The 12,538-nt window shown below is 39.0% G+C and overlaps 1 protein-coding gene across 1 annotated transcript in view; it reads left to right on the top strand.

The window, feature by feature from the left end:
- Positions 1 to 11,556, top strand: part of cpne7 (copine VII) — a 39,673-nt gene extending 28,117 nt beyond the window's left edge. The window contains exons 13-16 of the mRNA XM_086025729.1: positions 1,814 to 1,865; positions 3,455 to 3,588; positions 4,660 to 4,896; positions 8,344 to 11,556. Coding sequence (XP_085881855.1) covers positions 1,814 to 1,865; positions 3,455 to 3,588; positions 4,660 to 4,896; positions 8,344 to 8,496 — 576 coding nt within the window. The 3' untranslated portion in view covers positions 8,497 to 11,556. The remainder of the gene's footprint in view (positions 1 to 1,813; positions 1,866 to 3,454; positions 3,589 to 4,659; positions 4,897 to 8,343) is intronic.
- Positions 11,557 to 12,538: the final 982 nt, after the last annotated feature.

The following is a 12,538-nucleotide window of genomic DNA, read 5'->3' as shown; positions in this document are numbered from 1 at the left end:
TTTAATGTGTTGACATTAGTTCATGCTACAATGTATTCCCACCTTTTGTGTCAATGACCCCAAACCAAACTAATATTTCATGTTTGAACTCAGTCCAACTTGAAGATTTTCTTAGGTTGAGTTCTGATAATCATAATCATAATCATAATCATAATCACGTATGTTCGCGTACTGGGGTGTGCGTGGTGCGTAGGTCGGGCTTTTTGATGGGTGAGACACAAGCAGTATCACATTTGCGTTAGGGTAGGTCCTTTGTAATTAGGAAAAGCAAAAAACACCTATATGAGAAATTGCAAGTTTTTTTTACTCATAGAGACGATTCATAGCATTTCTCCTCTTTTTTTTCCTCCATCCATTTTGCTTAAATTCACTCCAAGACATTTCTCCTATTTACTTTATGTTGAATTAAAAAAAATGGCAATTCATGATTATGAGTGCACTGTGAAATAATTAACTTCTGGTTGGGAAATCTTAAAGAGGAAGTCAACACAAACATATTTTTTTCAAGAATATATTCTATTCAGTCCCGCTAGTTGAAACAAGGAATTCTGACAAATATTGCATTTGTGGAATAGGAGTTAATCCACCCACCCAACTAGTGGACCTGCATAGATCCCATTCTTGAAAAAAAAACAACGTTTGGGTTGACTTCCACTTTAAGTGAGACTAATTACATTAAATATGCTGCTCTAGATTGTCGGATGGAGCTGGAACACAGTAGAACATCACAGTGGAACACCTGAACAAGTGGCCATTACTGATCTCATTAGTCACACTTGCGCATCACTGATGTCATTTGTCACACCACTTTATTACTGGTGGTATTAGTCACACCTGTGCAGTGCGCAGTGAAGGACGACCGTAGGAGCTAAAGGAAGAAACGCATGATTCATTGTAATAACATTCTCTACTATCTGTCTATATACTGTATGCATTTTACATTCATGCTTTGAATCATTTAAAAACCAAATACCAGCCAGCTGGAGAGGAGTTACTTGGTTTGCCTGACAGGCGCTGCTGCTTTAGGGAAATTAATTGTCTTTAATTAGAGGAAGGGTTATATGAAAAATGCATGTAGATGTAGATGCAGTGAGATTATTAATAGAATTAAAGTTGTCATCTCCACACATTTAACCTGTTTACTTCACTGTCTGTATGGCACTTTTCTAACTCAGAATACTGAGCAAAGTAGATATTTCTTTCATCAGGATGCAGTGTGTTGACAATTTGAAATGGCTTCCTTTAAATAGATTCTTTTTTATGTAGGGTTCACAAATTGGGATCCCAGTGACAAATGATCATGTGAACACAAACAATTCTTGTGGTTGTAAGAATCAAATTCTCAATGAGAGACACATTTGATTAAAAGAAATAATGGCATACTGAGATTCTTTATTTATTTATTTTTAAACAACAAACATTTTAAAACATTGCTTTCTCCCAGACTACCCTAGCTTGTCTTAACTCCTCTAACAAGTATTAAGTGAACAGTGTACACATATGGCCATAACAACAATCCTGATAACAATCCTTATCAGTTTTACAAACACACAAATCTTATAAATGCACATTTTGCTCATAAATCATATTATTTAAAGATTTAAAAACTTCATACGTTTTGCTTAGCCTTTTTGACAAAATACTGGATGAGACAGGTTGCAGTCTTCTCTCATCCTACTGGTAATTGTTCTTACAAGATGTTCAATAGATTAATTCCATTCAAACACATGCTTCATTTGCTAGAGAACGGACAAGATTGTAATATTGTTAAAGAAATATGCAATCATTTTCAATTGACTGTATCTCTCCACAGGTGTCTCATGACTTTGCCATCAATTTCAATCCCGAAGATGATGAATGTGAAGGTAAGTGTGAATAAATTCTTATCATATATTCTATACGCTTATTCGTACTGAACTATTTCAACACAGGCATGTGACTGTATTTTGACTATGGGGAAGCAATGAATTCATTGAAACATTTTTTGTTTATGTAACAATTGCTCTAAGATTAATAAAACAAACCCACTACCTCACAATCCATATAATGTTCAGAACACCCAGTTAGTATGGGTGGTTATACCATCCCTAGTCAAGCAGCCACATTTAGATGTATCAGTAGATGCCATTTTTATATGATGACAATGCGATATTTAACATGAGTAATTTGAAAATAATGCCTACATGCAACATAAACTTCTCACAAAAACTTCAACAGTCTTTCTAGTTTTAAAGGTGAAGTCAACCCAAACATATTTTTTTCAAAAATATGATCCATGCAAGCCCACAAGTTGAAACAAGGCTATCTGATATCTATTGCGTTTGTGGAATATGAGTTAATCCACGCGTTTTTAGCCATCACTGGGGGCGGCGATTTTGTCACTTCTGTCGACTGAAAATGACATCGCAACTGCTCAGGGCTCAGGTAATGACCAATCACGGCTGACCTGTTTTCTGAAGCTGAGCTGTGATTGGTCGTTACCTGAGTCCTGCGCAACTGTGATGTCATGTTCAATCGACAGAAGCAACAAAATGACCGCCCTCAGCGATGGCTAAAAACGGGTGGATTAACTCTTATTCCACAAACGGAATGTTTATCAGAATGCCGTGTTTCAACTAGTGGGCCTGCTGGGAACATATTCTTGAAAAAAATGTGTAACTGAATAAGGTGAACCAAGAGTGCACTCTCACTATTACAGGTGAACTTAAGTCAACCTTCTCTAAACTTTTGAGACAACCTAAAACATGTTCTCCAAAAGTTGCGCATTTGACAGTTTTGCTACATACGAACAAAAAATTGTTAGCATATACTCAGCCAAAACAAGTTAATAACAACAGAAATGTCTACAACTTAACATAAGATGCTTTCTCAAGTTACACGTTGAGGTTTTGTAGGCTGACATTTAGACGTTTGGCACACACTGATGAAACTGTTAGTTTTCGTACACTTAAATGTCAATGTACAGTATTTGACCTTGGAGATGTGAACAGAAAACAGTATTCGCTTAAAGTACTGCCAGATCTATTCTTCTTCTCGAAACTTAATAGTCTAATGATGGTGTATCCCACACTTCTGTGGCCATTCTTCATGGAAATGATCCATTATTATTACAAGCCCACAAAAAACTGTGTACAGTCATTCAACTAGAATGACTGATGGCCAGTAATGTTTACTGACCATACAATACAAGCCAAGAGTGACTATATCACAACACATAACGTGGATTCTGACTCAACTCAGCAGAACTACTCCCTCAAAGGTTTTCACGGAATCCACATTAATCAGGAGTTATTCACACAGCACAAGGTCTCTTGTGTGTTTTGCCCTTCAGAATTTGTCAAAATAGAGAACATTCCCATTCCTATCTTTACAAGCATACATCTTGATCAGACTGCTCCCCGCAGCTTTCTCCTTATTGTTGACTGACGGTTGTGTTGTTGTTACGTTTGAGCAGAGATCCAAGGAGTGGTTGAGGCATACCAGAACTGCCTCCCTAAAATCCAGCTGTACGGCCCCACCAATGTTTCTCCCATCATCAACAGGATAGCCAAGCTGTCAGCTGGCGACGGCAACATTAAAGACGCCTCTGTGAGTGTCTCTCTATGCACACATATGGATGAAACGTAGCCTTTGTTATATTGCCTCCCACTGAGTCCCTCCAGTGAACAGCCTGTGGTTTAACTCACTCTTTACAGTAATGATGCCTAAAGTGGAGATGAGAACAATACCTTTATAAATACAAAACTATTGTTCACTTCTGTTGAACAACTGTTCCATACTAATGCAATATTTGTGGAGCCTAACTTTTTATTGGCATTCTTTGTGCCACAAAAAGACAATTCTAATATTAGTCTCTTGTTCTCACTCTGGGTATCGACCTTCATCTCATTAATGACTCTTGATCGATGCTTGTTTTCATCATGTGGCCCTGCATGGCATTTTTGTCATTACATATTCATCTTACAATCTATTCTGCAGACAATAAATCAGGCTTTTTATCCTTCTTTTAATCTATTAACGATACCACGCAGTTAAAAGTGTTCCTAAAGTGTAAGGGACATGAAAAAAAGCTACCCTAAAAACTTTTTAAGAAGGAGTACAAATAGTAATATTCCAATGATTCCTTTAGTAAAAACGGAATGAAAAGGCCTCAAAAAAGATGCATAAAACTCGCTGTTTTCATGAGCTGGGTCCGCCCACTGGCCGTTTGACCCAGTGTGTGCGTGACGTCACTGGCCCAACGGGGCCATCTTCACACTGAAGATGGCGATGACAAGCTGTTGGTAAGTATTGGTTGCTCCGTTTTTATTGTTTAATTAAGGGAGAAATAAAATGAATACGAAGAAAACCCACGACAAGAACACTTCACAGCCAGCATGTCAGAGATGTGGCTCGATGACGTCATATCTGCCTTCTTCACGATTTCGCCGCTGCGCTAGCCCCGCCCGCAAGGTTTTCAAAACGTAATGTTAAATCCATGATGTCTACCAATTCGAGAAACTGTTCATTGTGACATGGATATTCTATTGTTCAATACAACAAAGCCTAGTAAAATTTGTAAAAATCGCATCCCATACACCTTAACCACCCGTAACCACATCCTGCTGCCTAATGAGGCTGATGACAACACTTACATAAACACTCTCCATCTTCCAACAGCGCTACCACATCCTGCTCATACTCACTGATGGCGTGGTGACAGATATGGCGGACACGCGTGAAGCCATCGTGCGGGCCTCTTACCAGCCTCTCTCCATAATCATTGTTGGGGTTGGCAACGCAGACTTCACAGACATGCAGATTTTGGATGGAGATGATGGTGTCCTGCGCTCACCAAAGGGCGAGCCGGTCCTTAGAGACATCGTGCAATTCGTGCCCTTCCGGGACTTCAAGACGGTGAGTTACCTCTGTCAAGGACAAAATGTTTACATCCACAGAGGTTCATCTGTTTGTCTATTTATTTGTTTGAGTGCAACTTGCGGTATACGGTTACAGCATCTGATGACGGTCAGGTTTCATCCAAGTGACTAGCTCATTATCTAATCTAGATCGTCGGTCAAAAACAGTCGGTCTAAAAGTTCTGGTTTGTATTCGAACTTTACCAACCTAGTTATGGTTACAGCTTGAAATCTACTCATCGGCAATCTCGTGTTTTGGAATGAACAATAAAGGGCCTCGCCAAAAAGCAGCAGCTGAGGAGGGTGGTGGCTCAGCCCGGCAAACTAGCATGTGGAAATATTTTTGTAAAAATGAGACTGGTAGCATAGTCTTTAGTAAAGTTTGTCAATAATAAATGCACAAGTGCTATACATGAAACGGCACCCCCTAATGGTATCTGACAAACAGCCTAATTCTCACATTAGGCATCTATTGACAATTCCGGGCTTACGTCAAAATGACATCACAAGTCAAGATGGCGGTCAAGTCGGTAAAATCAAATCAATCAATTTGTATTTTTTTTCAAACATTTATATAATTATGCAAGCTGGTTGAAGCCTAAAATATTTAGGAAAGAAAACAGTACATTTTATCACACTCGAGAACGATTCTTACCACTTAAGAAGTGCTCACTCCAAAGCACTGCGGTCTTGGTTATCTTCCATTCCGAACCGTCCGGTTCCACTCTCTTCACTCCGTTTACCCACTTTCTCCGACATTCAGGGTACACACAGTAATATGGAACGATAAATTAGTTTCCATCGTGTTATGATTGGACGATCCAACAGCACAACAACATCTAGGCATGATTTTCTGAAAGCTTTATATGCTATAGTCACAGGCAAAAGCAACTGTCTATGCGGCGGTATGTGAATGTGAATGGATGAGTGAGGGTCTGAATTTGATTGAACGAGCAAGTCTGGGGTAGGGCCATCTTAAAGTGGAAGTCAAACCAAACATATTTTTTTCCAGAATATGATCTATGCAGGCCCACTAGTCTAAACACGGCATTCTGATTAATATTGCGTTTGTGGAATATGAGAAATCCAGTGGCGGCCATTTTGTCACTTCTGTTCACTGAAGATGACATCGAAGTTGCTCAGGACTCAGATAGCGACTCATCATGGTTTAGCTTCAGAAAACAGGTGAGCCGTGATTGGTCGTTACCTGAGCCGTGAGCAGTTGTGATGTTATCTTCAGTTGACAGAAGTGACAAAATGGCCGCCACCCGAGATGGCTAAAAGTGGGTGTATTTTGCTGCTTAATTTATATTCCACAAACGCAATATTAATCAGATTGCCGTATTTCAACTAGTGGGCCTGCATAGAACATATTCTAGAAAAAGATATGGTTGTGTTGACTTCCACTTTAAACAAAGAGAGTCAGTGAGCTTGTGTTTTGGAGCCGCAGAGAGCAAGTTGACAACTGAAAAAAAAAAACCATCACATAAACTATCAATGACATAATCAATTAGTCAACATTGACTCGACTATAATCTCTTTTGTATCGACTATGTAAAACTGTAAGACATTGAACCCCCTACAACTTGATTGTCGTGTATTGATTTCACAAGTGACAAGACAACATAAGTGTTTAAAGTCGCGGCAGAGGTCTGCTGTCCCTCAGTGTTCTATTCTTGTTGTTTTATGATTTTCAATTCTGGTAAGATGATTTTCACTATTGTCAGTTCATATAAAATTTGCACATTAGGTTATTTCAAGCAGTTAAAGAGGGGCGCAGGTGAGGAAATTTGTGCCTTTTTGAAAACACAGACGACAGCAGTCAAAAGCATCCCAGTTCTTAGAACAGTAAAAACCGTAAAAAACACTGTCATCTGCATGCCTGGCGAGTACCACGAGGATGTGCACCAACTGCTTCTCTTCACAGTCTTATCAAAAAGCACATTTTTAATATTCTGCTTGACCTTCATTTGGGTTGTTTTGGGTTATGGTTGTAATGTGTTGGCAATGGTAAAAGTGCAGTTCAGTGGAGAGGCTTTATCAAGCTTATCTTGAGCGACATACACTCACAGTAAAAGCGGTGTGCTTCAATATGCATGAATGAATGACGTTCTCTCCCAAGACCTACGATTTTGAAATTTTTTTCATTTTCTTCATTTTGAAAGATGATGACAAAAACACAATATATTTTTTAAGAACATAAGAGAAGATTTTACTCTCCAAAGCTAAGTTGTTTAATATAAGAGCAGCAGTGTGTAGAGGCATATTTTTGTTGTTGTTTTAGCTATTTTTAATCTAAAACAGCATTGTGTCTGTGTCTGAATAAGACTGCTTGGTTGTTCCCAGGGGCAATTTTGTGTTTACAGTGTAAAGCAGAGGCACATAATAGAAGGACTGGTGTCAAAAAAGATTTCTAAACAAAATTTCAAGTTTTTTACTTTCAATATGAGCCAACCACCATGCCAGCAAAGACATCCTGCGGCGTTTGCTTGATTCGGCACCTGAGAAAAGACAAGCATTGTTGCAAGACATGTCATGGCTGCTCACAATGCCCTGAGCATCTGACACTTCCTGGCCAACAGGAACACCACTGTGCAGGAGCAACCTCCCAAGAAAACATGTAGTTTGTCATTTGGATTTCAAGTGTATCTTTTGTGAAATCAAACCTGGAATTTTTAGGACACACCATGTAATGTAAATTAGAATTAACCTATTAGAGGATATATAAAAACAATTATTAAATTAATAATAATAAATGCTCAGGATTCAGAGAGAGGAACTGTTTGGGTGTGCACAGGAACACCCAGATTGACTTACTGCCCACCCAGTGAGATTCATGAATAAATATATAACATTTTTAGTAAATATTAACAATTGCGTAATTGTGGTGGTCTGAAGTTGGTATTATTCAGTTTGTCATTTTATTTGAACATAGGATGTGTCGGGACAGGAGGCTTTTGCTCAGTGAGAGAAATATTCAGGCCACCCTGATTTTTCCAGGCCCACCCATTAGCTACGTTCTGGCTCCGCCCCTGCCGTGCAGTGAGAATAAAGGAGCTCCTGTGCCATTCCTGTGACTGACAAGTGATCAGTCAGTGGTGTACCCTTCTAAGAGCTCCAGTTTCCCGGTGCCCTTGAACTGCACAAGCAGTAAAGAAAATGAATGAATGAATACAGATGGTAGCAGAAGAGGGGAAATTTTAACAATTGCATCGCGATGACGAACAGAAGAAATGGAGATTGCCTTTTAGATGAGTCTATCATGATCTATACTGTGGGAAAGTCGTGAGTGTGACGAGTTGTCAGTCTATCGACGTCTGTGCTATGATTGACAGGTGGAATCCCTTTGGGTTGGAAACCCATCAAAGTTTCCAGCTCAGGTTAAGGGGCAGAATAAATGAATTTAAAGAGTAGGTCTCACCGCTGTTCAATACTTATGTTGCAGGCTTCACCAGCAGCCTTGGCCAAGTGTGTCCTGGCAGAGGTGCCCAAGCAGGTTGTGGAGTACTACAGCCATAAGGCCATCCCACCTATGTGTCCAGTGAGGGACTTGCCAACGCCCATCCTCAGCCCAGTTGCCACCAGTCCCACAGAGTAACACCACAAAAAAAAAGTCCTGAACTGTGACAGCAGCACCTGTGCTTCAAACTGAGATGGAGAGGGAATATCTGCCCGCTGGGAAAAGATGAGAAAAAGTCCTCTTATTAATCATTTATTCCACTCCTACAAAAGATTTTATCAACAGTTCACCCGGGACTGTGAGTTACATTTTTTTTTTTTTTTGCCCGCTATGGATTCAGCACTCCTCCCTGGCATTGAGATGCAACCCTGCCAGCTGAATCGGCATCTGAAGGATTATGTTTCTTTGCCATGGCTTTGTGCATGCCAGCCAATCTGTCAGCCATTAATCACAGACGGAGGACTGATATTTTTCACTGGCGCTGAATTACTTCTTTTTATTTTTTTTTGTATCATTTATTTTCATTTCTTCCAGTATCATCGCTTAAAAATATATTTCAAAGAGCTACACAAGCAATCAGGCGATGATACATTCATCACAGGGGCCTTTAATGAAAGGCAATACATTTTCAATTATGGGCTTGCTACACTGACCATAAGTCATCACTTGTACTTGAATGTGTTTTGGCTTCATTTAAGGGAAATATTTATTGATCAAACCTTCATGAGGATGACACGTTTAAATTTCCCTCTCAGTGTGGTTCGCAAAGGTCATGCTCACACAGACAGTTGCTGGATAACCAAACTCCAATTGTTTCTTCACGGACGATCCATCATGGAGCACCGCGAGGTTCAGTTTGTCCCCTGGAGTATATGAAAATGGTAAACAGCGCTGGAAATGCAAGTAAGATGCTCTGCCGTCAGACAATCAAAAGGCTGAACGGCTTCATGTTTATTTTGAAGTCAGTGGAAGACATTTTATGTAGTTGATCTTAAAATGACTGATGCCTTGAAAAGATGAACAACTACAATAGCACATCTCTTAATTGGTTGTTGAATATGAGGTACGTCCCAAGACTTTTGACCATATAAGCACGGTGCTTTATGACCTTTTGCAGTCAGCGCAGCATAGCTTGTACGTGTCTTAAATGTGGGTTTCTCAATAATGATTAGCTACTTCCCAGTTGATAAGGATATTAACCATTATCAACATAATCTCTCATTTGTCACCTGTCAGGATTATCATCTACATCTGTGAAACTGCCTCTGATTTATTGCCTTCATGATGTGACAGCGCCCAGTTTTTGTAGTGGCTAAAATATTATAAGTATTGTTTACGTTGCCTCATATTGCGACATCGTAGTTGTCTTTATTTTGTGCAACCTTATAAGCTATTTCAATAATCAGATTCATTGAAAGCACACAGCCAAGATGCAACACAAACAAAAGTGATTATATTCAGTAGTGTGCTTGTATAAAGAAGGGTTTAGGAATGAGTTACAGTGGATATAAAAAGGCTACACACACCCCTGTTCAAATATTAGGTTTTGGGGATATACATATATATTGATAAATCATTTCAAAACGTTTTTCTTCCATTAATGTGATCAATAACCTCCCAACTCAAACAAAAACAAAAAAAAAAACGTTCCGACGGGAAGTAAAAATAAACAAGTGAAATAATGCGGGTGCACAGGCTCTCATAAATGGAATGTATCTGTGTTCAGAATTAACAAATCACTTTCAAACTCATGTTAGAAGGGAGTCAGCACACACCTGCCATGATTTAGATTGGCTCTTTCTATCAAACCAATTATTTGTTCTCTATCTCCCTCTCCCTTTCCGACCCCCCCCCCCCCCCCCACTCTCTAATTGAGTTGTTCAGGCTCTGGGTCACATTAATAGTGGAGGAACTTTTAAAATGACTTATATTGGTCTCATTGTTTGTATCAGGGTCTCATTGTTTGGCTGGCATTTGAACAGGAGTGTGTAGATGTTTTTAAATATGCGCTGTAGATAGGTCATTTTAGTTTAGAGCAAGTTTAGATCGACTCAGAAATTGATTAAATGACACGTATACCTCTCAACCATGGCGCGGTAAAAGTCATGAAAAATAATTTTTCTTTTTTTTTTATATCATCTTAGACTTGCGTGCGTTTATATTTTTGCTCAGTGTATTTCTTCCACTAAGCCTACAAGAAATTGCTTTGCATAACTGCTGAGTGTTTTCTGTTGCTTCAGCAGTGCATGTTTGCTCCAAAAAGTCAACTTCCAAATGACATGTCACTGTGTTTACAGCTCCTTCTCAGACACTTGTGCACAGACCTTGGAGGCACAGATATTTCAGTGACTTTGATTTGTCCTCTGGAGCTCCCCCAGCTTTCTCTTAATGCATACTATTGACCGGTGGATGCACAGCACGCACATACACAAGCATGCAATGTTGTTAGACTGCTTTGAACAAGCCAACTGGGCTGTCATAGTAGATCACGTAGTGCGGACTACGGATCCAGAGGGCCTAGATATGGACCTGTAACAATGTAAATGAACCTGCAGGAAGTTTGGCCCTGTACCTTAAAGAAACAACAACAACAAACAACAGCTTAATGTGACTGGCATACTGCAGAAATGGATGGTTAAAAAAAAAAAAAAAAAGCAATTTATCAAAAGAGCTTGTCTTGACATATCACAGTATGTCAGTGCAATGCTACCCTTGTGTAAAAAGTTTCCATCTGTGCGTTATAATTTCCATAACATTTGGAATGTTGTCACTTCCAAAAGGTAATCATAACATTTTATCTCGGTTTGCAGCTTGCCGCTCTCTCGTAAACGTCTAGCGTCAAGTCAATGGTGAGGGACTGTAAACATTCACAAATATTCAAGGGTTCTTTTTAGGCAAATTTGTCTAAATACAGTGGAAGCTCTTGTAAACCAACCGGTCAACCGCTGATCATTTGGACTTGGAATACAATATAGCAAACTATTCTACTTTCATGCTGATAACACAGCGGTAAACTGGATTAGAAGTTACTAGAAGTGTGCATCTCTCCAACAAAATACGATTTGATACATACCTCAATCAATGTGGTGCGATACATGCCAAGAATGGTTCATTTTGAAGTGGAATGATTCAGTAGGATTTTACATACATATACATATATATACATATATATACATATATATATATATATATATATATATATATATATATATATATATATATATATATATATATATATATATATATATATATATATATATATACATGTATATATATATATATACCAGTATGTATATGTAGAGCCATATGTATTCCATGTATGTTTTGCAGAAGCAGAAGGCAAACAGTCAATAATGAATAATGAAAGCCTATTGCCTATTGGCAACATATGAAACAAGCTTTTAGTTGTCTCTGTGTGTAAGCGACGAGAAAAAGATCTTAAATTGTTCATAGACGTGAAAGTAAACAATTGACTATGTGTCAAAGTTGTGGACGAGCACTGGAAAGTTAACAACAAATGTGCTGAGACCCTTTCATGGAACTTTTGAGGTATAATTTTCTCCACTTCTTACGTCTTCTTTAGATATAAGTGATGCTCAAAAACCAAAGGAAAAGAAAACAATAAGAGCATAGGTAGACATTTTAATGGTCTGAAATGAGGCCCTGTGCAATGGTGTGACATCATACAGTAAACGATTTCAGTTGAGAGTGAACAACAATAGTTGAATTTGGAATACCCACTTCCATGGTTCTACTGGACGGACACTGGCATGAGCTGGTCTTTAATTTCTGCTAGTCTCTCTCAAGTTACAGCTGGTTCTTCATTTGCTCACTGCAAAATTACATTTGTTTTTAATGCACTTATCAGTCAAAACCTCAATACCAAAAGCTGCACTGGTGAGCATTTGATGAATTTTGATGAATATTAAATGTTGTAAATGTGTTTTATAAAGCTTGGGCTTTATTGCCCCCATCACAATGTTGTTGTTATCCTTTTGGCTTTTCCCCTCAGGGGTCGCCACAGCGAATCAAGCGCACGCTCGATTCGCATCATTGATTTGGCAAAGCATTTTACGCCAGATGCCTTTCCTGACGCAACCCTATTAGCAGGGCACACACAGACACCATCGCTGAGCGGGAATCGATCCCACACTGCCCGCACACAACTCGGGCGCGCGTA

Source organism: Filicampus tigris, chromosome 3 (assembly GCF_054856515.1).
Source record: "Filicampus tigris isolate MCC_2025a chromosome 3, RoL_Ftig_1.0, whole genome shotgun sequence".
Taxonomy (NCBI): Eukaryota; Metazoa; Chordata; class Actinopteri; order Syngnathiformes; family Syngnathidae; genus Filicampus; species Filicampus tigris.
The sequence above is the reverse complement of the archived record's forward strand: the minus strand, read 5'-3'. Positions and strand labels throughout refer to the sequence as shown.